Source organism: Salvelinus fontinalis, chromosome 19 (assembly GCF_029448725.1).
Source record: "Salvelinus fontinalis isolate EN_2023a chromosome 19, ASM2944872v1, whole genome shotgun sequence".
NCBI classification, from domain to species: Eukaryota; Metazoa; Chordata; class Actinopteri; order Salmoniformes; family Salmonidae; genus Salvelinus; species Salvelinus fontinalis.
Window position 1 is genome coordinate 12,765,407 of NC_074683.1, and position 26,725 is coordinate 12,792,131.

The following is a 26,725-nucleotide window of genomic DNA, read 5'->3' on the forward strand; positions in this document are numbered from 1 at the left end:
GAGATTCACAACCTCCTACATTTCACCGCGAGACCCTTTTTACTCCAGCGCCCATCACTCAAGATTCACACACACACTTGTGTGTTGCCCTGCCAAACGGAAACGCTGTGTTTGGGTTGGCACTGTGCGGGTGGAGAGAGAAAGAGAACGACAGAGAGAAAAAGAATGAGAGAGAGAGATTGGAGACATGGCAGAATGGAAAGCTTTAAGCCTAGACCCGCATTGCTACGGTTTATGGACTTATGATCTGGTACTTCAGGGGCTGCTCAGAATTAAACCTACTGTATGTTCTATGAATGAGACAGTATTATAGCTTGCCATTACCTTAATCACTGGTGCTGGATGGCCAATGCCTTTCAAAGCCTCTGATCACTGCTCTGGAAGGCTCTTGTTGGAGGGTTTTGCTGGCTGAATAGTCACATCACTGTGTGTGTGCGTGTGCGTGCGTGTTTGTCTGCGCATGTGTATTTGAAAGGATTTGACAGTGCTCAAACGTCAAGCTTGACTGAGTCAGGCTTCAGTCACAGATTACTTTCACCTGCCTTGTTGTAAACCAATTCTATGCCCTCATTTTAGTCTTTCTACTCTCTTTTTCTGACACACACACACACACACACACACACACACACACACACACACACACACACACACACAAACACACAGCGGTGGCCTACTTTCAAAACACAGTTGATGTAACACAAGCTCCTGCAAGAACTAGGATTTGTATTGTTACCCTGCGTATATATGGGAGGTTTGAAGGGGCTGGGCTCCAGGGTGAAGTTTTCTCGAAGTACAGATCTAGGGACAATCCTAACTTTGACCATTAGTGGAGAAAATGTCTGGCTTCTAGGAGCAACTTCACCCTACACCGACGGTCTGGGATTGAAAAGGCCAGATGAATCAATAGGCATGATTTTTGTAACCACTACTGTCTGTCTCTGTGGTAGTTCAATTGCAGTTCTCTCCTAATGTATGCCAGTTGATGCTGAGTAGTTTTGTTATGTATTTCTATTGGTTGATGTTTGGGACAGGGATCATAGAACAGTCGTTTTGACAAATTTGAGGTGAAATGGTTTCATGTGTTTTCAAATTCACAACTGCATGCGCACACACTCACAACCGCCACGCACACACGCACGTTACGCACGCACACACACACACACACACAACCCTCATAACCATCCTGATCAGAACAGGTTGCCCTGCCGCTGTGCCCGCTCTGGGTGCTGGCACCTGGTGGCTCCAGGGGTTTGTTTGTGTTGGGGCTTGGTGGGCACTCCAGCTGTGATGCCCAACTTCCCACCACAGTGCCTTGCCCTGGCATCTCGCCAGATGCCTGGCCCAAATAGATCCAGCAGTGCCAGGGGAGAGGATAGGGGGCGCCACCCAAAACACACACACACACACACACACACATCTGCCACCCCAGCAGGTGAGCCTAAGCAAATAATGAGGATATTTTGGGGAGAAATACAAATGATCTCCCGCTGTGCAGCTTTCCAGCTGGGTGCTAATCATAGTTGGCGGGTGTCAATTCCTCCAAACAACTGAATTGAAATGGCATTGACCCCAACCCAGGTGCTAACACTCGGCCGGGTCAGAGGTGCACAGCTCCAATCCTCAGTCAGTGTTTCCCATTTTCTTCCTCCCCTTGACTTTCCATCAGACACTCCAGAAGTGGTTACCGCCTGGGTAACCAGGGGTGCGTTCAGCAATGTGAAACATTCAGCGCTCCGCTGATAGAAATGTGGCCAATGTACTGCTCTTTGTCTCTCACTTCATCCCAGTATCATATCTCTTTCCGCGCTCCCCGTTCATTTAAGACAGGACAAGGAGAGCTCCTAACGACGACACAGGTGGAAGGGACTATTCCAAAGCTCGTGAGCACATTGTTAAAGAGAAGAAGTGCTGACTTAGTTCTACTATGGGCTACTTTCATTCTCCTACTCTGCACTGGTCTCCCCTGTGCTGAAAAGGTTTAGCTAAATCTAACTGCGCTGTATCAAAGCTTGGCTAGTGTTGTTATCACTGAGTTATTGTAAAAGCCACGTCTTTGCTAGTCCAGATCCGACCTTCTGACGCCCCTTTTCCCCAGTGGGTGCAGTCCCAGTGGCTCCTGATGTTGGCACTGGGAGGAGTCCCCTTCCCTTCTCTCCTTATTGGTGCGTCTGCCAGAGCCCTCTGGGCCCTGTGTGTTGTGGTGTGTGCCACCAGAGGGTAGACAGATGGAGGCGGCTATTGTTCTGTTGTGTTGCCCTGGAGCAGCGGGCACAGCCTCAAAGGCCGTGAGAGCAGAGCAGAAGGACGGGGACTCCTCCCAGTGCCACCCCACCTAACAGCGGGCTGCTGGCTCCCGTATGGGCCTGCTAGGAGGGTGGGTTGAGCGCAAGGACAGACCAAGAAGTCAAATCTATTGTTATTGGTCACTTACACATCAATTTCAGATGTTATCGCAGGGGCAGCAAAATGCTTATGTTTCTAGCTCCGACAGTGCAGTAATACCTGACAATACAAAACAATACACGCTATTCCAAAGAAAAGAAAAGAAATGAAAGAAGAAATATCATAACGAGCCATGTCAGAATCCGGAATATAAATATATACACCAGCTAGTTTATTAGGTACACCCATCTAGTCCCGGGTCGGGCCCCCTTTGCCTCCGGAACAGCCTGAATTCTCCGGGCCATTCTATAAGGTGTTGGAAACGTTCCACAGGCATGTTGGCACATGCTGACGTGAATATCATCACGCAGTTGCTGCAGATTGGACGGCGGAACCTTCATGCTGCGAACAGAGACTTGCTTGCGCGACTCGAGAGAGCGCTGGTGTGCTTTGCTCCGCTCTGAAAGTCTGCGTGTGGCATAGAGAGCGAGAGAGAAAGTAGCCACACCGACTCGCGCAAGTTAGACAAACTTGTTGCTGCCGAAGGTTATCTATCATATCATCTAGTAGTACCTGTCTTATCCACTGCACCAAATCGTTGTAAAGAAGCTAGCTAGCTACAGTAGCCAGCTAAGATAGCCAGCTAGCTAGCTTAAGTAGCAAGGCTAATTGAGACTATTTTGCTGCACTCCCTGTCCAATGTCTACAACAACTCCATTCATACGAAACAGCAGCATACTCCTTCTCATTTAGCCAATTTAATTACGTCATTTGAATTCCATTGTGCATTGATTAGAAATCTCCCACCTCACTTGCTACATACGGAGACTTTGACTGTAGCGCCGCTTTGATTGACCGGCAATAACAAGCTACACTCATGAAACGTGTTTAGGCTACCGGTGCGTCTTTAATATGGGGTGCACTTTAAAACAAAATATTGTGTTGGTCTATCCTTGTAGTCTATGTAGAAATGTCACATAGATTGTTTTATTTCATTTTAGACAAAGCCTTTAAAAAAAAAAAAAATAGGCCACCCCCCCTCCCCGCCACCAAAAAATGAATACTCTCCCAAATAATCGAATACTAACATTTGTTCATATAATCGAATATTCGAATAACCCAACACTGATCAACAGGAGTACGCGCTGATCACAGTGACAACGTGCTACCGTCATTCACAGACATACATATTCATAATCATTCGTAACCTTGAATGTTCATTTCAGTGTATATACAGGACATCATTGGTATCACTCCGCAGTCCGCACCCGGTCGTTTTGTATATAATAGTAGCACTGTTTTGCTAGCCAATGACAGATGGCGACTGCCGGTGTAGATTTGTAGCTACATCTGGTGCAATGTGTTTGTTGTTTATGTTCCCTGGCAGATAAACCGTTTTTAGATCAACCATATAGAGCTGAATAAAACATGCTTCATCGTCCCGCTCTCACCCCAGTATGCAGGTCATTTAAGACTGCCGATGGAGGATATTGCTGTGTGCTGAATTTGCCCAGGATTTTAGAAGAGTTCAAATGAGGTGTATGTGTGCGCCTACATGCTCGTGTGTGTCGGTGTTTGCACTGAGAACTCCCTCTCTGAATGCTACTGAAAGACACAGTGTGTACACGTTCCCCCTCACCTCTCCGCGGTGTGTTAAATATTTCAAGCTCGGCACTCACACTGTATTGGGCAGCACTAGCGTCGAGCGCGAGCCCACGGCCCGCGGGGTACAGGGTGGTCACGCTACGGAGGACATTTGAGAAGAGCCTCCAGATAACTTGTAATGTCCGATGTGCCGCTGCTGCTGGATGTGTAGTGAGAGAGCAAGTCTGCGTCCGTGGCTCTGTGCGAGTCTCCTTGAACTGGATTTCAGTGGTTTAAGGACGAGGTGGAAGAAAAGATGCAGGAAGAAGTACACACACACACACACACACACACACACACACACACACACACACACACACACACACACACACACACACACACACACACACACACACACACACACACACACACACACACACAGTTGGATTCTGTACAGAGGTACATTGACTGCAGGCCTGTGTGCTTAATATAAGGGCAATGCTGCCCCCTTCTGGACAGGTATACATGTACACATCAGAATAGGAGATCCATCCACAGAAGATGGGTTACACACACACACACACGTATGTTTAACTATCCTTGAGAGGACCACACAATTGATTCCCATTCAAAATCCAATTTTCCTTAAACCTAATGCTTAACCCCAAAACCTTAATCCTAACTCCTAACCCCTAAGCCTAAAAAAACAAACATTTTTCCTTGTGGGAACCGGTTGAAATGTCGCCACAATTTTCCTACTTTTACTATCCTTGTCTGGTGTCCTTGTTCCCACAAGGATAGTAAAAACAAACCAAATCGCACACACACACATATATATATATAAATATTATATACCACACACACACACACAATCACATTTTTTACATCCTCTCTCTGAGGATACTTTTTTTATTTTTATCAAATTAACTATTTTTCAGAAAAATGCTAGTAAGGAGGGAGAACCACCTCAGACATTGTCACCAATATGGGAGTGAGGGATGATAGGCGAGAACAAACAGAGGAATACAACAAATTATACAAATAATTATTGTGAAGAAGTGCTTGGCCAAGTTCTCCCAGACCTTTTTCGAACCGGCAAAAGCCCTTCATGCATGTCTGCTCTGATGTGGCGCCTGTAGCCTAATTGTCTGCCGAGTGAGGACTGACTGGGCTGGGAGGTTAAACTCTACTGCTTACTCAGTCACGCAGTCTCTCTCTCTCCTTAACTCTGTTTCTGTCTACCTCTCTCTTCTTTCTGTCTCGTGACTCTCACCTTCTTTCTGACTCTTTTTCTCATCTTATTTCTTTCGCTCATCTTATTTCACAGAAGTTCCAAAAGAATGAAGACATTTAAACTGTCATATTATGTCTATATACCGTGTTGTAACAATGTACAAATGGTTAAAGTACAAAAGAGAAATAAACATGAATATGGGTTGTATTTACAGTGGTGTTTGTTCTTCACTGGTTGCCCTTTTCTTTTGGCAACAGGTCACAAATCTTGCTGCTGTGATGGCACACTGTGGCATGTCACCCAGTAGATATGGGAGTTTCTCAAAATCGGGTTTGTTTTCGAATTCTTTGTGGATCTGTGTAATCTGAGGGAAATATGTGTCTCTAATATGGTCATACATTTGGCAGGAGGTTAGGAAGTGCAGCTCAGTTTCCACCTCATTTTGTGGGCAGTGTGCACATAGCCTGTCTTCTCTTGAGAACCATGTCTGCCTACGGCGGCCTTTCTCAATAGCAAGGCTATGCTCACTGAGTCTGTACATAGTCAAAGCTTTCCTTAAGTTTGGGTCAGTCACAGTGGTCAGGTATTCTGCCACTGTGTACTCTCTGTTTAGGGCCAAATAGCATTCTAGTTTTCTCAGTTTTTTTGTTAATTCTTTCCAATATGTCAAGTAATTATCTTTTTGTTTTCTCATGATTTGTTTGGTTCTAATTGTGTTGCTGTCCTGGGACTCTGTGGGGTCTGTTTGTGTTTGTGAACAGAGCCCCAGGACCAGCTTGCTTAGGGGACTCTTCTCCAGGTTCATCTCTCTGTAGGTGATGGCTTTGTTATGGTTTGGGAATCGCTTCCTTTTAGGTGGTTGTAGAATTGAATGGCTCTTTTCTGGATTTGGATAATTAACGGGTATCGGCCTAATTCTGCTCTGCATGCATTATTTGATATTTTACGTTGTACACAGAGGATATTTTTGCAGAATTCTGCATGCAGAGTCTCAATTTGATGTTTGTACCAATTTGTGAATTATTTTTAATCAGATCCTAATTGGTATGTCGAATTTTATGTTCCTTTTGATGGCATAGAATGCCCTTCTTGCCTTGTCTCTCAGATCGTTCACAGCTTTGTGGAAGTTACCTGTGGCGCTGATGTTTAGGCCAAGGTATGTATAGTTTTTTGTGTGTTCTAGGGCAACGGTGTCTAGATGGAATTTGTATTTGTGGTCCTGGCAACTGGACCTTTTTTGGAACACCATTATTTTGGTCTTACTGAGATTTACTGTCAGTGCCCAGGTCTGGCCGAATCTGTGCAGAAGATCTAGGTGCTGCTGTGGGCCCTCCTTGGTTGGTGACAGAAGCACCAGATCATCAGCAAAAAGTAGACATTTGACTTCAGATTCTAGTAGGGTGAGGCCGGGTGCTGCAGACTGTTCTAGTGCCCTCGCCAATTCGTTGATATATATGTTGAAGAGGGTGGGGTTAAGCTGCATCCCTGTCTCACCCCACGGCCCCGTGTGTTTTTGCCTATTTTAACCGCACACTTGTTGTTTGTGTACATGGATTTTCTAATGTTTTTCCCCCAACATCACTTTCCATCAATTTGTTTTGCAGACCCTCATGCCAAATTGAGTCAAAGGCTTTTTTGAAATCAACAAAGCATGAGAAGACTTTGCCTTTGTTTTGGTTTGTTTGTTTGTCAATTAGGGTGTGCAGGGTGAATATGTGGTCTGTCATACGATAATTTGGTAAAAAGCCAATTTGACATTTGCTCGGTACATTGTTTTCACTGAGGAAATGTACAAGTCTGCTCTTAATGATAATGCAGAGGATTTTCCCAAGGTTGCTGTTGACGCATATCCCACGGTAGTTATTGGGGTCAAATTTGTCTTTGTCTCCACTTTTGTGGGTTGGGGTGATCAGTCCTTGGTTACAAATATTGGGGAAGATGCCAGAGCTAAGGATGATGTTAAAGAGTTTTAGTATAGTCAATTGGATTTTGTTGTCTGTATATTTTATAATTTCATTGAGGATACCATCAACACCACAAGCTTTTTTTGAGTTGGAGGGTTTGTATTTTGTCCTGTAGTTCATTCTAGGTAATTGGAGTATCCAGTGGGTTCTAGTAGTCTTTAATAGTTGATTCTAAGATTTGTATTTGATCATGTATATGTTTTTGCTCTCTCTCTCTCTCTCTCTCTCTCTCTCTCTCTCTCTCTCTCTCTCTCTCTCTCTCTCTCTCTCTCTCTCTCTCTCATTCTTTCTCTCTCTCTCTCTCTCTCTCATTCTTTCTCTCTCTCTCTCTCTCTCTCTCATTCTTTCTCTCTCTCTCTCTCTCTCTCTCATTCTTTCTCTCTCTCTCATTCTTTCTCTCTCATTCTTTCTCTCTCTCTCTCATTCTTTCTCTCTCTCTCTCTCATTCTTTCTCTCATCTTCTTTCTCTCTCATATTCCTTCCTTCTTTCTCAAACACATATTTGCATGTACTAACTCTAAAACAATAGCATTTTCAAAGTTTGGTCTCTAGCCTCCCCCTCTCATCTCTCCCCCTCTCCCTGTCACTCGTTCTGTGCGGGGGTGGTAGTATGTTTTTGCATGGCTTATTTGGGTCTTGCCCAATTATAATGTACCCGCCACCACCATGTCTCTTATTCCCCTGCCCCCTCAGTGGGTGAGTGCCCTGATCTGAGCCCTGTGGCACAGCGGTGGTGCCTCCACATTCCCTTGCCTCAGTGGCCTGTCCTAAATGATGATGCTAATGATGGTGAACCAGACTCGTACACCTCTCTCACTCTCTCTCTACCTCTCTCTATGTCACTCTCTCTCTGTGCAGAGTCTCTCTCTCTCTCTCTGTAAAGTGTCTCTCTCCCTCCCTCTCTCTCAGACCACACTGACCCTGCTGGAAGTGGCATTGCTGGATGACTGGTCACTAAGTCGGCTAGGCTACTCATTCGGAGCGTGACATAGTCTTCCCACGCTCTATTCACGCTCTATTCACGCTCTATTCAGATTAAACTGGAGACATGTTTGTTTTTCTCTCACACAAGTTTAGATTTAACCAGAACGGGGGAAACAATACTGTATTTACAGAACAGTGAAACATCCATCACTCATGATGAGTTAAACGTGACCTTAGTTTTGGGTAATGAAGACCAATGCTACCCCCTACTGGTGTATTAGACTATGGGTTCATTGACGTATTATTCTCAGCTCTTACTCCTGATCCTTACCGTGGAGTTCCTTGATGTTGCCCAGCCTTTCCATAGCCCATATATTGAAGATGAAGCTATTCTTTCACTTTTCAGTTCATGCATCATTCAGACCAGATTATGTTGAAGGCCAACTCAATATCGCTCCCTTTGGCTGGACCTCACACAATTGGTCCAACTGGGAAAAGTGCCCCAACGCATGGCTAATCGCCCTAAAGGTTTCACGTGAGTTTTGCCCTCCTAACACTGACAGTTGGAAACAGGGCCACGCGACTACACACACAAATTTGTACTATAACGCCTGGGAACTCCCGCTTAGACTACAGTCTTGTTTGTATCCTTTTTGTGGACTTTAATTTGGTCCAAACACATGTTCAAAGGTTTTGGGGAAATGACTCTGACTTTAGGAATTGGTACCACTACCACAATGGCCATTTTTATTTCAACCATGTTTTTTCAGTTAACTTCTGTAAACAGATATACTGTATGATTTTAAGAAATATCAATTGTGACGCCAGTTGTTTGGCCTCTGACTAGTGTTAGCCTGTAAAAAGAAGCTGTATTTTTCTATACTTCTTATGCAACCGCAGGGAGAGCCATCTGAAGGTCATACTTCATTCAGAGTCTGAGACGCCTTACCGTTTCTCAACCAAGACCACTTCCTTCTCCTCTTGGCTCTCAAGACGGTTCGCAGTCAGACTTGGCCAGCTGTGGTTGTGCTTGGCCTATATACTGTCAGTAGTGTGATGGAAAGGCTGTCTCTCTCTCACTGTCTCTCTCTATCTCTCTCTCTCTCTTGCTCTCTCGCCAACTGGCACATCCTAGTCTTATAGAAGAGCTATCTTAACACATGCCTGTTGGTCTGAGCCAGAGGACCACAGACAGCCATGGGAATTTGAAGTGGGCAGTGATGGAGACGGCTGTGGTTGTCCTCAAAGGACCCCTCCGGTCAAAGAGATGGACTTGCTCCTCCCTACTCCCTGCTCATTTCTCTATCAATCTCTCTTTTTCTCTCTTCTACCTCAATCTCCCTCTCTCCTTTTCCCCTCCTCTCTTTCTTCTCTTCCTCTCCTCCCTCTGATAATCTATATTTTCCCCACTCTCGTAATCAGAGAGTTTAAAGCTTTATGGCTTTGGCTGGTCCAAGCTGTTTTTCCGCATATAATGTAAACTTATTTTATCCAATCCAGTGGACTTTTACTACAGATTTTAACTGTTGTTATCTTCAGCCTGCTTCTCTCAAGCTGTCAGCTCTACGTGACGAGGTGTGTTGTGTGTCTTCTCTCAAGCTGTCAGCTCTATGTGACGAGGTGTGTTGTGTGTCTTCTCAAGCTGTCAGCTCTACGTGACGAGGTGTGTTGTGTGTCTTCTCTCAAGCTGTCAGCTCTACGTGACGAGGTGTGTTGTGTGTCTTCTCTCAAGCTGTCAGCTCTACGTGACGAGGTGTGTTGTGTGTCTTCCTCAACCTGTCAGCTCTACGTGACGAGGTGTGTTGTGTGTCTTCTCTCAAGCTGTCAGCTCTACGTGACGAGGTGTGTTGTGTGTCTTCCTCAACCTGTCAGCTCTACGTGACGAGGTGTGTTGTGTGTCTTCTCTCAAGCTGTCAGCTCTATGTGACGAGGTGTGTTGTGTGTCTTCTCAAGCTGCCAGCTCTACGTGACGAGGTGTGTTGTGTGTCTTCTCAAGCTGTCAGCTCTATGTGACGAGGTGTGTTGTGTGTCTTCTCAAGCTGCCAGCTCTACGTGACGAGGTGTTGTGTGTCTTCTCTCAAGCTGTCAGCTCTATGTGACGAGGTGTGTTGTGTGTCTTCTCTCAAGCTGTCAGCTCTATGTGACGAGGTGTGTTGTGTCTTCTCTCAAGCTGTCAGCTCTATGTGACGAGGTGTGTTGTGTGTCTTCTCTCAAGCTGTCAGCTCTATGTGATGAGGTGTGTTGTGTGTCTTCTCTCAAGCTGTCCCCTATGTGACGAGGTGTGTTGTGTGTCTTCCTCAACCTGTCAGCTCTATGTGACGAGGTGTGTTGTGTGTCTTCTCTCAAGCTGTCCCCTATGTGACGAGGTGTGTTGTGTGTCTTCCTCAACCTGTCAGCTCTATGTGACGAGGTGTGTTGTGTGTCTTCTCTCAAGCTGTCCCCTATGTGACGAGGTGTGTTGTGTGTCTTCTCTCAAGCTGTCAGCTCTACGTGACGAGGTGTGTTGTGTGTCTTCTCTCAAGCTGTCAGCGCTATGTGACGAGGTGTGTTGTGTGTCTTCTCAAGCTGCCAGCTCTACGTGACGAGGTGTGTTGTGTGTCTTCTCAAGCTGTCAGCTCTATGTGACGAGGTGTGTTGTGTGTCTTCTCAAGCTGCCAGCTCTACGTGACGAGGTGTTGTGTGTCTTCTCTCAAGCTGTCAGCTCTATGTGACGAGGTGTGTTGTGTGTCTTCTCTCAAGCTGTCAGCTCTATGTGACGAGGTGTGTTGTGTCTTCTCTCAAGCTGTCAGCTCTATGTGACGAGGTGTGTTGTGTGTCTTCTCTCAAGCTGTCAGCTCTATGTGACGAGGTGTGTTGTGTGTCTTCTCTCAAGCTGTCCCCTATGTGACGAGGTGTGTTGTGTGTCTTCCTCAACCTGTCAGCTCTATGTGACGAGGTGTGTTGTGTGTCTTCTCTCAAGCTGTCCCCTATGTGACGAGGTGTGTTGTGTGTCTTCCTCAACCTGTCAGCTCTATGTGACGAGGTGTGTTGTGTGTCTTCTCTCAAGCTGTCCCCTATGTGACGAGGTGTGTTGTGTGTCTTCCTCAACCTGTCAGCTCTATGTGACGAGGTGTGTTGTGTGTCTTCTCTCAAGCTGTCAGCTCTACGTGACGAGGTGTGTTGTGTGTCTTCCTCAACCTGTCAGCTCTACGTGACGAGGTGTGTTGTGTGTCTTCTCTCAAGCTGTCAGCTCTATGTGACGAGGTGTGTTGTGTGTCTTCTCTCAAGCTGTCAGCTCTACGTGACGAGGTGTGTTGTGTGTCTTCTCTCAAGCTGTCAGCTCTATGTGACGAGGCGTGTTGTGTGTCTTCTCTCAAGCTGTCAGTTCTACGTGATGAGGTGTGTCTTCTCTCAACCTGTCAGCTCTATGTGACGAGGTGTGTTGTGTGTCTTCTCTCAAGCTGTCAGCTCTACGTGACGAGGTGTGTTGTGTGTCTTCCTCAACCTGTCAGCTCTATGTGACGAGGTGTGTTGTGTGTCTTCTCTCAAGCTGTCAGCTCTACGTGACGAGGTGTGTTGTGTGTCTTCTCTCAAGCTGTCAGCTCTACGTGACGAGGTGTGTTGTGTGTCTTCCTCAACCTGCCGGCTGTCTGGCCTATAACTTCTGGAGCACAAGGAAGAAAGGGAGGGAGGCAGGGAGGGAGCGAGGGGATGGAGGGAGGAAAGGTGGATGGATGGATGGAAGAAGTGATGATATGTGATGGATGACTGGGACAGAAACATATGGGCTCTGTGTCCTGGGATGAATTGATCTGTTTTGTGAGATGTCCACAAATACCTGTGTCCAGCCTACAAGGATGTGTGTTGTCAACAACAACAAAAAAACACGAAAGACGAAGGCACTCTTCATGTTGTGAAACATGTATAAAAAGACTGACCAATAACCCCTTTACCAAAGGACACGTTCATTCTACAAAGTTCTGCCATTGTTTTCTACTAGTGCTTCACATTCTTCTTGTTTTCCTGTGAGGGTTTTGCCTGTCAGCAGGTACCAGTGTGTGATGACGGATACTGTAGCTGTAAGTTGACCCGTGCTCTCCTTTTTCTCCCAGGCCACTGAAGAAGGACCACAGAGAGCGCCCAGCCCTACACAACGGACAACAAAGGGCAAACAGGTGTCTTAACTAATTATCTCTCTCCCCCTCTCTCTTTCTCTCTCCCCCCCCCTCTCTCTTTCTCTCTCGCCCCTCTCTCTCTCCCTCCCTCACTCTCTCTCACACGCAATCTGTTCCACTTTGTCAGCCTCCCTCACTGACAGTGTTTCCAACATATCTAGGGCCCACCGTTTTTACTAGTCAGGTCACATGGTCATTGGTCTGAGCCCTAATCATAACTACTGATGGAAAATCAGTAAATAGATGAGTGCAAGTTGGTTGAAAACTGGCTCCCCTTCCATTTCTCCTGCAGTTGCTCTGGTTATTTGCCTGGGGTTTTCTCGGTTTCTTTATACTGCACCATAAAGCCTCTGGTGTCCCATGCTACACCGGTAGGGCGAACGTGCAATACCAATGTCTTCCACTGGGGGGCATTGTGCACCAAGATAAAGGCACATGTCATCTTGTGGTTTCCTTTGTGGACCCTGGTTTGTATGGTTTAGACCACGTGTCAAACTCATTCCACGGAGGGCCGAGGATCTGCGGGATTTCTCTCCTCCCTTGTTCTTGATTGATGAATTAAGGTCACTGATTAGTAAGGAACTCCCCTCGCCTGGTGGTCTAGGTCTTAGTTGAAAGGAGAAAACAGAAACCAGCAGACACTAGGCCCTCCGTGGATCGAGTTTGACGCCACTAGCTAGACAGAAGGGTAATAGGAGGGCTTTAGATAGAAGGGTACAATCGTATTCATGTACAACCATATTCAAGGACAGTGTCATACATGGTCTTTATAGTAAGTCCTCCTGTATTCTAACTCAATGTGCTGTTTGTGCGGCTGCTATACACTGCTAATATTTAGCGTCATTGAGATGGCCTTTAGTGGCCATCTAGTAATAGCAGAGTGGTGACGGCGTATGCCCACTAGAGGGAGGTAGAGCACCGTGCTGCAGTATTGTGACTTATTGTGACTCTTATTTAGTTACGCCTGAGCCTGTTAAGAGTTTATACACTCATCTCGTGACATATGAGATATTTCACCTCAAAGGTGTGTTATTATTGCAGGACAAGTACCTTGGGCTCAGCTGTTTTACTGCATGAGTGTGTGTTCTGAGGAATGAGAGCGCTTGTAGTTAGTCGTTTATGAGTGTGTTTATAGTAGTGTGTGCGTGTGTGTGTGTGTGTGTGTGTGTGTGTGTGTGTGTGTGTGTGTGTGTGTGTGTGTGTGTGTGTGTGTGTGTGTGTGTGTGTGTGTGTGTGTGTGTGTGTGCCCATACAGTACATGTGTTTTGTCCGATGTGTGTGAACAGGTAGAGGCCAGGCAACGAGCCAGAGGCAGCCTGTGATAGGTTGAGGGACAGTGTGACGTGTCAGTGAGACGCTATAGAAGCACCGAGCTGGCGGGAGCAAGCTGCCTCTTCTGCCTGGAGAGAAGGAGTGGAAGAGAAAGAGCGAGAAAGGGAGTGCGAGGAGAGAAATATAGGACCAACTCCTTGTGACGTTCTACAACTCTCCGAGGAAAAGCACCAGTCGTCTCCTCTGAGAATATCCACTTCCCTCCGACACACTCTCTATCTGCTTCCCTCCAACTAGGTGGAGGGAGACAGGAACCAAGAAAGAAAAAAAGAGAGACTGAGGGAGGTTGAGGGTAGTAAGTGTTCCACCACATGGCTAGAATCTAGAGGGCCAGTAGGGAGCGTTTCCAGGGCAGGAGAGCAGTGTGGTGCTGGTGGAGGACAGAACAGCATGGCCCTGTTCAGCACTGGCCCTCAGAGCCTGGGCTCCTACTACTGCCTCATCCGCAGGAGGTTCAAGAGGAGGCGCAAGAAACGCAGCGAGCGCCAAGGTATCCACCTTTTCTTTGTAGTTTGTGTGAGATGTGCGTTTGTGAGCGCGTGTGTTTGTGTGTATTGCACAATTACCTTTGTTTTTATTATTTACTTTGAACGATTCTGTAGTAGTCTAGCAGTGGTTACACTACAATTTTTATTTATTTATTTATCTATTTCACCTTTATTTAACCAGGTAGGCCAGTTGAGAACAAGTTCTCATTTACAACTGCGACCTGGCCAAGATAAAGCAAAGCAGTGCGACAAAAACAACAACACAGAGTTACACATAAACAAACGTACAGTCAATAACACAATAGAAAAATCTATGTACAGTGTGTGCAAATGTAGAAGAGTAGGGAGGTAAGGCAAGAAATAGGCCATAGAGGCAAAATAATTACAATTTAGCATTAACACTGGAGTGATATATGTGCAGATGATAATGTGCAAGTAGAATACTGGAGTGCAAAAGAGCAAGAGGGTAAGTAACAATATGGGGATGAGGTAGTCCGGTGTGCTATTTACAGATGCGCTGTGTACAGGTACAGTGATCGGTAAGCTGCTCTGACATCTGATGCTTAAAGTTAGAGAGGGAGATATAAGTCTCCAGCTTCAGAGATTTTTGCAATTCGTTCCAGTCATTGGCAGTAGAGAACTGGAAGGAAAGGCGGCCAAATGAAGTGTTGCCTTTGGGGATGACCAGTGCAATATGCCCGCTGGAGCGTGTGCTATGGGTGGGTGTTGCTATGGTGACCGGTGAGCTGAGATAAAGCGGGGCTTTACATAGCCAAGGCTTATAGATGACCTGGAGCCAGTGGGTTTGGCGACGAATATGTAGTGAGGGCCAGCAAACGAGAGCATAGAGGTCGCAGTGGTGGGTAGTATATGGGGCGTTGGTGATTAAATGGATGGCACTGTGATAGACTACATCCAGTTTGCTGAGTAGAGTGTTGGGGGCTATTTTTAAGTGACATCGCTGAAGTCGAGGATCGGTAGGATAGTCAGTTTTACGAGGGTATGTTTGGCGGCATGAGTGAAGGAGGCTTTGTTGCGAAATAGGGAGCCGATTCTATATTTAGTTTAGGATTGGAGATGCTTAACGTGATTCTGGAGAGTTTACAGTCTAACCAGACACCTAAGTATTTGTAGACATCCACATATTTTAGGTCAGAACCGTCCAGAGTAGTGATGCTAGTCGGGTGGAAGGGTGCGGGCAGCAATCGGTTGAAGAGCATGCACTTAGTTTTACTAGCATTTAAGAGAAGTTGGAGGCCATGTAAGGAGTGTTGTATGTCGTTGAAGCTCATTTGGAGGTTTGTTAGCACAGTGTCCAAAGAAGGGCCAGATATATATACAGAATGGTTTCGTCTGCGTAGAAGTGAATCAGAGAATCATCAGCAGCAGAATCATCAGCAGCAAGAGCGACATCATTGATATATACAGAGAAGAGAGTCAGCCCGAGAATTTAACCCTGTGGCACCCCCATAGACTGCCAGAGGTCCGGACAACAGGCTCTCCGATTTGACACACTGAACTCTATCTGAGAAGTAGTTAGTAAACCAGGCGAGGCAGTCATTTGAGAAGCCAAGGCTATTGAGTCTGCCGATAAGAATGCTGTGATTGACAGAGTCGAAGGCCTTGGCCAGGTCAATGAAGACGGCTGCACAGTACTGTCTTTTATGGATGGCGGTTATGTTATCGTTTAGGACCTTGAGCCTGGCTGAGGTACACCCATGACCAGCTCGGAAACCAGATTGCATAGTGGAGAAGGTACAGTGGGATTCGAAATGATCGGTGATCTGTTCATTAACTTGGCTTTCGAAGATTTTTAGAAAGGCAGGGGAGGATGGATATAGGTCTATAACAGTTTGGGTCTAAGATATCTCCCACTTTGAAGAGGGGGGTGACCGCGGCAGCTTGTCAATCTTTGGGGATCTCTGACGATACGAAAGAGAAGTTGAATAGGCTAGTAATAGGGGTTGCATCAATTTCGCCAGATCATTTTAGAAAGAGAGGGTCCAGATTGTCTAGCCCAGCTGATTTGTAGGGATCCATATTTTTCAGCTCTTTCGGAAGATCGGCTATCTGGATTTGGGTGTAGGAGAAGCGGGGGGGGGGGGGGGTTGGAAAGTTGCTGCAAGGGGTGCTGAGGTGTTGGCCGGGGTAGGGGTAGCCAGGTGGAAAGCATGGCCAGGTGTGGAAAAATGCTTATTGAAATTCTCAATTATCGTAGATTTATCAGTGGTGACAGTGTTTCCTATCCTCAGTGCAGTGGGCAGCTGGGAGGAGGTGCTCTTATTCTCCATGGACTTTACAGTGTCCCAAAACATTTTGGAATTAGTGCTACAGGAAGCAAATTTCTGTTTGAAAAAGTATAAGTATACTGGTAAGTATACTGGTTCCTGACTTCCCTGAAGAGTTGCATATCGTGGGGGCTATTCGATGCTGATGCAGAACGCCACAGGATGTTTTTGTGCTGGTCAAGGGCAGTCAAGTCTGGGGTGAACCAAGGGCTATATCTGTTCTTAGTTCTACATTTGAATTGGGCATGCTTATTTAAGATGGAGAGGACAGCACTTTTGAAGAGTAACCAGGCATCCTCTACTGACGGGATGTCAATATCCTTCCAGGATACCCGGGCCAGGTCGATTAGAAAGACCTGCTCGCTGAAGTGTTTTAGGAAGCGTTTGACAGTGATGAGGGGTGGTCGTTTGACCGCGGACCCATTACTTACGCAGGCAATGAGGCAGTGATCACTGAGATCCTGGTTGAAGACAGCAGAGGTGTATTTAGAGGGCAAGTTGGTCAGGATGATATCTAAGAGGGTGCCCATGTTTACGGATGTTGGGTTGTACCTGGTAGGTTCCTTGATAATTTGAGTGAGATTGAGGGCAGCTAGCTTAGATTGTAGGACGGCCGGGGTGTTAAGCAAGTCCCAGTTTAGTTCACCTAACAGTTCGAACTCCGAAGATAGATGGGGGGCAATCAATTCACATATGGTGTCCAGGGCACAGCTGGGGGCAGAGGGTGGTCTATAACAAGCGGCAACAGTGAGAGACTTGTTTCTAGAAAGGTGAATTTTTAGAAGTAGAAGCTCAAATTGTTTGGGCACAGACCTGGATAGTAAGACAGAACTCTGCAGGCTATCTCTGCAGTAGATTGCAACTCCACCCCCTTTGGCAGTTCTATCTTGTCAGATAATGTTATAGTTAGGGATGGAAATGTCAGGATTTTTGGTGGCCTTCCTAAGCCAGGATTCAGACACGGCTAGGACATCCGCGTTGGCTACGCAGACGCTCGTTGACGCGTGCAAACAGTTTGGATAAAATGATTGAATAACATGTATGTGTACATTTATTTTGCAACGCTCACGCTCACAACACGGCGGTGTGGTCAGCATGTTAGGGACTTACCCATAAAGACTCACAGCTGTAAGTGTGAATACTTATATAAATGAGATATTTGTGTATTTAATTTTCAATAAATGTGTTAAAATTCATAAAAACATGTTGTCACTGTCATTATGGGGTATTGTGTGTAGATGGGTGAGAAAGGAAAAAAATCGAATCCATTTTGAATTCAGGCTGTAAGACAACAACATTTGGAACAAGTCAAAGGGTATGAATCATTTCAGAATCCACTGTAATATGGCTAATTAAGCAGCCCATATATAGCACAGCACTTGTAGACTAGCACAGGAAAGCAGCGCCACAGATGAAAAGAGAAACTAGTGATTCAATCTGATTTAGTAAGTAGCCTATCTTTGGTAGAGCGCGCGTGGCTCGCCTTGCTCCCTCCGACAGTCAAACAAATGATGCGATTTTGCGATTTTTTTTCCATTCCAAGCAACCAATCCCAACACTCTCTGTGAGACAGACTTATCGCTCTGTTACTGAGAGGCTTTTCTGTGAGAAAGACGTACCTCTCTGTAGTTAGACAGACCTATCTCTCTGTGAGTAAGAAAGACCAATCTCTGTGTGAATGAGACCGAGCTCTCTATCTGGGAATGAGACAGACCTCTCTGTGGGTGAGACAGGCCTATCTCTCTGTGGGTGAGACAGGCCTATCTCTCTGTGGGTGAGACAGGTCTATCTCTCTGTGGGTGAGACAGGCCTATCTCTCTGTGGGTGAGACAGGCTTATCTGTCTGTGGGTGAGACAGGCCTATCTCTCTGTGAAAGAGACAGGCCTATCTCTCTGTGAAAGAGACAGGCCTATCTCTCTGTGAAAGAGACAGGCCTATCTCTCTGTGAATGAGACAGGCCTTTCTCTCTGTGGGTGAGACAGGCCTATCTCTCTATGAGTGAGACAGGACTATCCCTGTGAGTGATACAGAAACCTCTCTTTGTGAATAAGCAGTCTCCTCTGTCTCGGAGTGTAAGATAGACCTCTGTGTGTGAGTGAGAATTCTCTCTCTGTAAGTGAAGTAGACTGACTTGGCTCCTCTGGGACTCTAAGCTTCTCCCCTGCTCTAGGGATTAGCCCAACAGGCCGGGGAAGTAGTAATTTGTTAGATGCTCCCTCTCAGTAGCGGTATTAGTGATGTCAGCTATTTGCTTTGATATATCCCCCAACTCCCGCCTGCCCCCCCCCCACTCCCACTGCGAATTGTCAAACCCGAGCCTGTTCATCCGAGTAAACCCACCACTGCTGAAGTTGCGTTTTAGCCGCGCGACTCGCGAAACAACCAAAACTTAACACAAACTTTTTGTCTGTCAGCTTCGCTGGTGTCCGTCTCCATCTCTTCCTCGTTATCGCTCAGGAAATGACAGCGCCACTTTGCACTAACCCCGGAGAGGAGAAGGCTTAGCATTGGGTAATGCTATTCCGCTAACCCCATCACAGCTGGCAATAATTCCCTCAGTGAGCGGAAGCCATGATGAGTACCCAGAGTGTGTTAGGCCATTGTGTTTGCCTCCTTGGTGATCAGCAGCTACGCTATGCTACGCTAACACTAACTGATGGCGTGGCCTGGGCTGTCCCCAGCCATTCTGTCTGTCAGACCAGTTAGCCTGTCAGTTGGTGGCTAATGCCATCTATGTCAGACCAGCTACCCAGCCAGTTAGCCTAGCAGAGGTTTACAGCAATGGAGGAGGCAACAGTCAGGTGTTTGCACTCTTCTGGGAGCTTCATTCACATTTCCCAAAGATAAGCAAAGTTGCTGAATTGAAAACATCAACAGTGCCTTTTGCTCATATTTTTGGCTGATCGGTGTGCTTCAATGACATTGACCATATACTAGACGTGTGAATGGCCTCATCCATTGCAAACCACTTAGTCGCATGGCTACTTTCAATTGAGTCTAGGAACACTACACAACAGCACATTTTCCAACAGAGGAAGCGTCAATGTATCGCCCCCACAATACATTGTAGCGAGGAGGACACTCTCATACGGCAATGCATCTCCAATGGTCCGTATATGAAATATGGGAAATGGGACCCAGGGTTTTGTGCGGAGCCTGCAGAATCTCCAAAATGAGCTTTTGGAGATGGAGTGGGAGGGAGATATGCCGTGTCTCCACTCTGTGGATCCATTGCTTAGGAGAACAGGCTGTTTCATTCAGTTCTGTTAGCCAGAAACGATTCAGCCTTTTTCTGTGAGAGTTATTCTTATACAACACCTCACCTACTCCAACAGCAAATTACAAAGAGGTTAGCTATCAGAGACCTCCAATGCTTTTGAAAGGGTATTAAGATTGGGGGGAAAAGAACTGAGTAGAGTCTTTGAATCGAAGTAAGCAAACGTATTATAGATTTAAAGGGCTTCCATGCTAGATTAACAGGGTTTCATATTGCCACTGCACTCAAGGCACTGCACTCAATGACAGCGAATTAACAAAGCATTCAGGAAAGTGTGCCATTTTCTGTCTGGAAATCACAAATGACAGCCACTACCTCAATACAGCCACAAAGCAGCAACAAATTGGCTGCTGCAGAAAAAGTCTGCTCTGGCCTTGGCAGACACAATATCGAACAACATCAAACAGCATCCAGCAACAACTGTCAGAAAAGAGACCTTATTTGCATTTATTTATGAAAACCGAATGCCAAAGCACTTAAGACGCCAAGCTGACGACTGCCTTTTGTTAGCGTAATCTCGTCGCTGCGGGCCCCACACTGCAAACACTCTGTCATGATCGGAAATTAGCTGGGTCATGCCGTCTAGGAGTGAACATTGTGTAATTAGCCTCGTTTAGCATTCGGCTAATGGTTGTCCGCGAGTGATTGAGGGGGAAGCCGTTTTGCCGGAACGGCGCTAACGTGTGTTCAGCCAGGGAGGACGCCGTTTCTGTGACTCTGAGGAGGGTTGGACGGCTCTTAGGTCTCAACGCCGCTACCTACAGTATGCCTCATTTCCCATGGACGTGGGCCAGCATTAGTGATGGGGGGGGGGGGGGGGGGGGGGGGGGGGGGATCGATAGAGTTACATATCAGGATATTATTTTTGACGGTATATCGTATCCTTTTGACAATATCGCAATATTATTTTTGCACTAGTTGGCTGTACCTGCACCAAAATTCCAGTATTTTTCCTTCATAGATTGTTCTCTATCTTCTTTTTAAATAGGGAGCCAATTTGTTTTCGGCACTTATGTCTCTTGTCCCTCTGCAGCAGACGTACGGTGAGCAATTATGTTTGGACCGTGGAATCTCAATAAAATCACAGTGTTGAATCGCTATACATGTAGAATCATGAGAATCGCAATACGTATCACAATAACTCATTTACAAGCATTGTATGGCTGCTAGGGCTAATGATGCTATGGCTCTGTGCACACTAACAGCAACTAATGACAATTTGAGGACAAGAGCTTAAGTACAAGGGGAAGATGAAACTCTGTTCTTAACTTGTCTGGTTGTCTTCCTTTCTTCCCTCCCTCTTCCCTCTCTACTTTGCTCCCATCTCTCTTTCCACCTCACTTTTTCCATCTCAACTCTTTGTCTGTCTCTCTCTGTTCCCTCCCTACGTTCCCCCGCCTTCATTTTTCTCCCTCTCCCTCCCTCTGTAACCCTGCACCCATCACTCCCACACTTGTCCTTAACGTGCTGCAGACTCTCCCTCTCTCCCGTTCTATCTCCCGTTCTCTCTCCCGTTCTCTCTCCCGTTCCCGCTCTACTGTCAAGACGAGCCTTATCTGTCTGTGACCTTTCAGAGTAAGACCCTCTCCGCTCCCAACTGTCCGTCAACATTAACTCATAACCTGGTAATAACGGAGGCAGGAGGTGTGAAATTCCACTTCTCTACCCCCTCTCACACACATACACTCTCCGTTCCAAACACACGTGCATCTGCACAAATAGAAAGTGCATGTTTACACACACACACACACACACGTGCCAAAAAAAACAAAAAAAGCATGCACGCACCCACGTGAGGATACTGGAGTGCCTGACACGGCCTTGAATATGAAGTACAGTGCACATTGCGAGCAGCAGGGGCATTGAGGTGAGGAAAATGGGAAGAGAGAGGGGGGTGGGGGGCAAAGAGAGAGAGAGCAATGGAAATAGATAGTTGGAGAGAGGCAGAGACTATGTTGATACCAGCAGGTCAGCCCGCAGCACTTCAAAATACGATGTGAGAGAATGAGGCCATACACACTCTCATACACACTCTCATATGCACACAGCAGCTGACCCGTTGCCTCTAACCAACTGTCAGCGCATGCCTTAGTTCATCCTTGTTGTAAACTTTTTTTGTGACCAGTTTCTGGTGTTTTTATTCTTGCATCATGACATGCAGCCCAACTCGCACTCCTAGGCACACACACACACCCTCTCTCTCTCTCTCTCTCCTGTGTGTGACTGGGGTCACTGAACAGTGACCTCTGATACCTCTGGCTATGGTCCGTGGAGAACTAAGGAGAACTATCAGACCTTAGCCACACACCTGCCCCCACAGGCACACAGTGCGTATATCATAAATCATAGCTGTCACACAGATTTTACAGGTTCCTCTGAAAAGGCAAAAGGGACGGCGGCAAACACTCAGCGCCCTTGAAGAGAGAGGGAGGAGGGAGAAAGAGAGGGAGAGAAATAGTATGTTTTTATTGAATCGCCTATATTTGCTCTGTTGGCCTGTGTCCTAGACAGTGGTGGAAAAATATCCAATTGTCATACTACAGTAAAAGTAAAGATACCTTAATAGAAAATGACTCTAGTAAAAGTGAAAGTCGCCCAAATAAAAGTATTTGGTTTTAAATGTACTTAAATGTCAAAAGTAAAAGTATAAATCATTTCCTCATATAAAGCAAACCAGATGGCACCATTTTCTTTCTTTTTAAAATTATTATTTACCGATTGACAGGGGCACACTCCAACACAGACATATTTATAAACAAAGCATTTGTATTTAGTGAGTCCACCAGATCAGAGGCAGTAAGGATGACCTTTCTATTTGTTCACTTGATAAGTGCATGAATTGGACCATTTACCTGTCCTGCTAAGCATTCAAAATGTAATGAGTATTTTTGGGTGTCAGTGTTACACTCAATGAGGACAATTGTAAGGAGTCAGGCGCAGAGAGCAAAGGTAATGGGGAAAACCACTCTTTAATGTCCAACCAGACGAACAACTGGTAACGTCAAAAACATTGGCGTAAAATCCGACTTAAATAAAGTCCAAACTGGAAAATATATCCAGACTGTGGAAAAACCCCAATGTGAAAATAACAACCTCATATACAAACAGAGAGACAAGCCCGCACAAACATAAACGGGCTAAACGAACTTAAATAACCCCACCCTAACAACCAAACAATAAACAGGTGAAATCAATTAGTCAAAACCAAACGAAAAGGAAAAAGGGATCGGTGGCAGCTAGTAGACCGGCGACGACGACCGCCGAGCGCCACTCGAACAGGAAGGGAGGCCACCTTCGGTAATACTCGTTACAGTCAGGGAAAATGTATGGAGTAAAAAGTACATTATTTTATTTAGGAATGTAGTGAAGTAAAAGAATATGTTGACAAACATAAAAATGCTAAAGTAAAGTACAGATACCCCCCAAAACGACTTTTAGTACTTTACTTTTAGTAAAGTAGTACTTTAAAGTATTTTTACTTAAGTACTTAGTACCTCTCGCCGGCGTTGTATTCATGTTACCTGATGAAATTGCTGCACAATATGATCTTGTTGTCATCTAATGCACATTCAGATGTCATAAATCAGCACTGCAGAGCTCTCCCTGTCCTCTGCCGTACCTTGATTGTATTACTGTTGATGATATCTGGAAATGTGCATGTACACCCTGGCCCATCTACTGTTGCTAGCCCCAATTCTGACTTGTGCTCTGATATGTTTCACTGATTTCTGCTCTTGTAAAAGCCTGGGTTTTCTGCATGTTAACATTAGAAGCTTATTATTGAAAATGGATCAATTGACAGTGTGGATTCACAGCTCCAATCCAGATGTGTTGGTTATTACTGAGACGTGGTTAAGGAAGAGTGTTTTGAATACTGATGTTAATCTTTCTGGTTCTAACCTTTTTCGGCAAGACAGATCTTCTAAAGGTGGGTGAGTGGCAATCTTTACCAAGGATCACCTTCAGTGCTTGGTTGTGTCCACCAAGTCTGCCCCCCAAAATATGATTTCCTGGTTTTAAGCATTAAACTTTTAAATGGCTCTTTGTTAACTGTCGCTGGGTGCTATCGTTCTCCATCAGCACTGGCCTGTACCCTACCTGCCCTAAACTCTCTCCTGGCCCCTTACACCAAGTCTGATGTGTCCTACTAGGTGACCTAAACTGGGACATGTTTAAACCACCTGACCAAGTCCTAAAACAATGGGACTCCCTAAATCTTTCTCAGATTATTACCAATCCCACTAGGTATGAATCCAAACACCCAGAAAAGGCTACTCTTCTTGATGTTATCCTAACAAATAATCCTGATAGGTATCAGTCTGGAGTTTTCTGTATACCTTAGTGATCACTGTTTTACAGCCTGTGTTCGTAATGGCTGCTCAGTGAAACGACCTGTCCTGATTTGTCATAGACGCTTGCTAAAACACTAATGAGCAAGCCTTCCTTCATGTAAAATGGTATAGAATCAGCTTGATCCCCTCTGTCGAAGACGCTTGGACCTTCTTTTTTGATATTTTCAGTAGTATTGTTAACAAACACACCACCATAGGAAAATGAGAATTAAAAACAGGTTTATTCAGCCCCTGGTTCAAACGTGCATTTGGCGAAAGGCACACACATACTCAGGCTGACTGGCTGTCGTTCAGGTAAATGATAAATAAGTGCACTCAGGTTATCTGGAAGGCCAAAGTTAGTTACTTTAAGGAACAGTTCTCTCTCTGTGGGTCTAATCCCAAGAAGTTCTTGAAAACGGTTAAAGACCTGGAGAATAAACCCTCCTCCTCACAGCTGCCCATGTCCCTTGATGATGTGGTTCTCACTGACAAGAAGCACATAACTGAGCTTTTTAATCACCACTTCATTAAGTCAGGATTCCTATTTGACTCAGCCATGCCTCCTTGCCCGTCCAACATTTCCTCATCTCCCACCCCTTCTAATGTGACTATCCGTGATGCTTCTCCCTCTTTTTCCCCTGCGCCGCTACAAAGTTTCTCCCTGCAGGCAGTCACTGAGTCCAAGGTGCTAAAGGAGCTCCTGAAACTTGACCCCCAAAAACCATCTGGGTCAGATGGTTTAGACCCTTTCTTCTTTAAGGTTGCTGCCCCTATCATCGCAAAGCCTGTCTCTCCTCTCTGGGGAGGTTCCCATTGCTTGGAAGGCAACCACCGTTCATCCTTTATTTAAAGGGGGAGATCAAGCTGATCCTAACTGTTATAGGGCTATTTCTATTTTGCCCTGTTAATCAAAAGTGTTGGAAAAACTTGTCAATAATCAACTGACTGACTTTCTTGATGTCTATAGTATTCTTTCTGGTATGCAATCTGGTTTCCGCTCAGGTTATGGATGTGTCACTGCAACCTTAAAGGTCCTCAATGATGTCACCATTGCCCTTGATTCTAAGCAATGTTGTGCTGCTATTTTTATTGACTTGGCCAGAGCTTTTGATATGGTAGACCATTTCATTCTTGTGGGCCGGCTAAGGAGTATTGGTGTATCTGAGGGGTCTTTGGCCTAGTTTGCTATCTACCTCTCTCAAAGAGTGCAGTCTATAACGTCAGAAGGCTGTCTCAGCCTCTGCCTGTCACCAAGGGAGTACCACAAGGCTCTAACCTAGGCCCCACGCTATTCTGAATTTACATCAACAACATAGCTCAGGCAGTAGGAAGCTCTCTCATCCATTTATATGCAGATGATACAGTTTTATACTGTATCATCTGCATATACATGCTCTACAGCAAAGCTTTCTTCGTGTCCAACAAGCTTTCTCTACCCTTAACCTTGTTCTGAACACTGGTCATCTCTGTAAACTGGTCATCTCTGTATACCTGTCGCAAGACCCACTGGTTGATGCTTATTTATAAAACCCTCTTAGGCCTCACTCCCCGTATTTGAGAGATCTATTGCAGCCCTCATCCTCCACATACAACACCCATTCTGCCAGTCACATTCTGTTAAAGGTCCCCAAAGCACACACATCCCTGGGTCGCTCCTCTTTTCAGTTCGCTGCAGCTTGCGACTGGAACGAGTTGCAACAAACACTCAAACTGGACAGTTTTATCTCAATCTCTTCATTCTAAGACTCAATCATGGACACTCTTACTGACAGTTGTGGCTGCTTTGTGTAATGTATTGTTGTCTCTACCTTCTTGCCCTTTGTGCTGTTGTCGCTGCCCAATAATGTTTATACCATGTTTTGTGCTGCTACCACATTGTGATGCTACCATGTTGTTGTTATGTTGTGTTGCTACCATGCTGTGTTGTCATATGTTGCTGCCTTGCTATGTTGTTGTCTTAGGTCTCTCTTTATGTAGTGTTGTGTTGTCTCTCTTGTTGTGATGTGTGTTTTGTCTTATATTTATATTGTATTTATTATTAGGAGGAGCAGGAGGCCTTTTCCCTTTTGGTAGGCCTTCATTGTAAATAAGAATATGTTCTTAACTGACTTGCCAAGTTAAATAAAAGTAAAAAAAAATAAAAAAAATATAATACTTTACACCACAGCCCAGGTGTGTAGTCTTTAAGTGATACACAAAGTCCACCGATGTGGGGAAGTGATTGATACTGCATTACTCCCCCGTGAGCGAGGTACCTGTCAACATTTTAGCCATGTTTGTTTTCCCAGATTACTAAGCATCCTATGTGGTATCATGCAGTACTGTTTATTTATTGCCGTCAACTATTACTTCTGTCACGTGTTTGAATGATGTTCATCTCGTATTGTCTTGTCTTGCACATGGGAATGTTACAAAACTAAATGTAGCTACAGTGTTGAATGTTCACCCTTTTTTTTAAATCCTTACGTCACTGAGAATGATGAGGGGTATTCATTTCTGCTCCGTCTCTATGGGACACTTAGTAAGTTCCGAATATCCAGCTGGCACCTGGAGCTTGTAACAGACATGGAGAAGTCTGCTCATACTGAAGTGAAATTGGTCTTGGCAATCTAATTCCAACCAGTTATTGGTCATTAGAAAAACCAAATTGAATAATGGAGTCTGAGATGGAGATTTGCGTGGAGGTACAGTATTAAAGAAACCAAATGAATAATGGAGTCTGAGATGGAGATTTGTGTGGAGGCACGGTGTGTGTCTGTGAAG

General features: G+C 45.5%; 1 protein-coding gene across 8 annotated transcripts in view; it reads left to right on the plus strand.

Annotated features, from left to right (window-relative positions):
- adarb1b (adenosine deaminase RNA specific B1b) overlaps window positions 1–26,725 on the plus strand; it is a 187,022-nt gene that overhangs the window by 124,076 nt on the left and 36,221 nt on the right. For 3 of the 8 annotated variants that reach the window (XM_055870828.1, XM_055870831.1, XM_055870830.1), the window contains exon 4: window positions 12,180–12,242. The exons of 2 other annotated variants lie outside the window; for them this stretch is intronic. Coding sequence is in view for 3 of the 6 variants with exons in the window: in XM_055870827.1 (XP_055726802.1) it covers window positions 13,965–14,064 (100 nt within the window). In the remaining 3 variants the exon portion in view is untranslated. Of the gene's footprint in view, window positions 1–12,179; window positions 12,243–13,509; window positions 14,065–26,725 lie in introns of those variants that run through there. 3 more of the 8 variants (XM_055870827.1, XM_055870825.1, XM_055870826.1) reach the window with 3 other exon arrangements.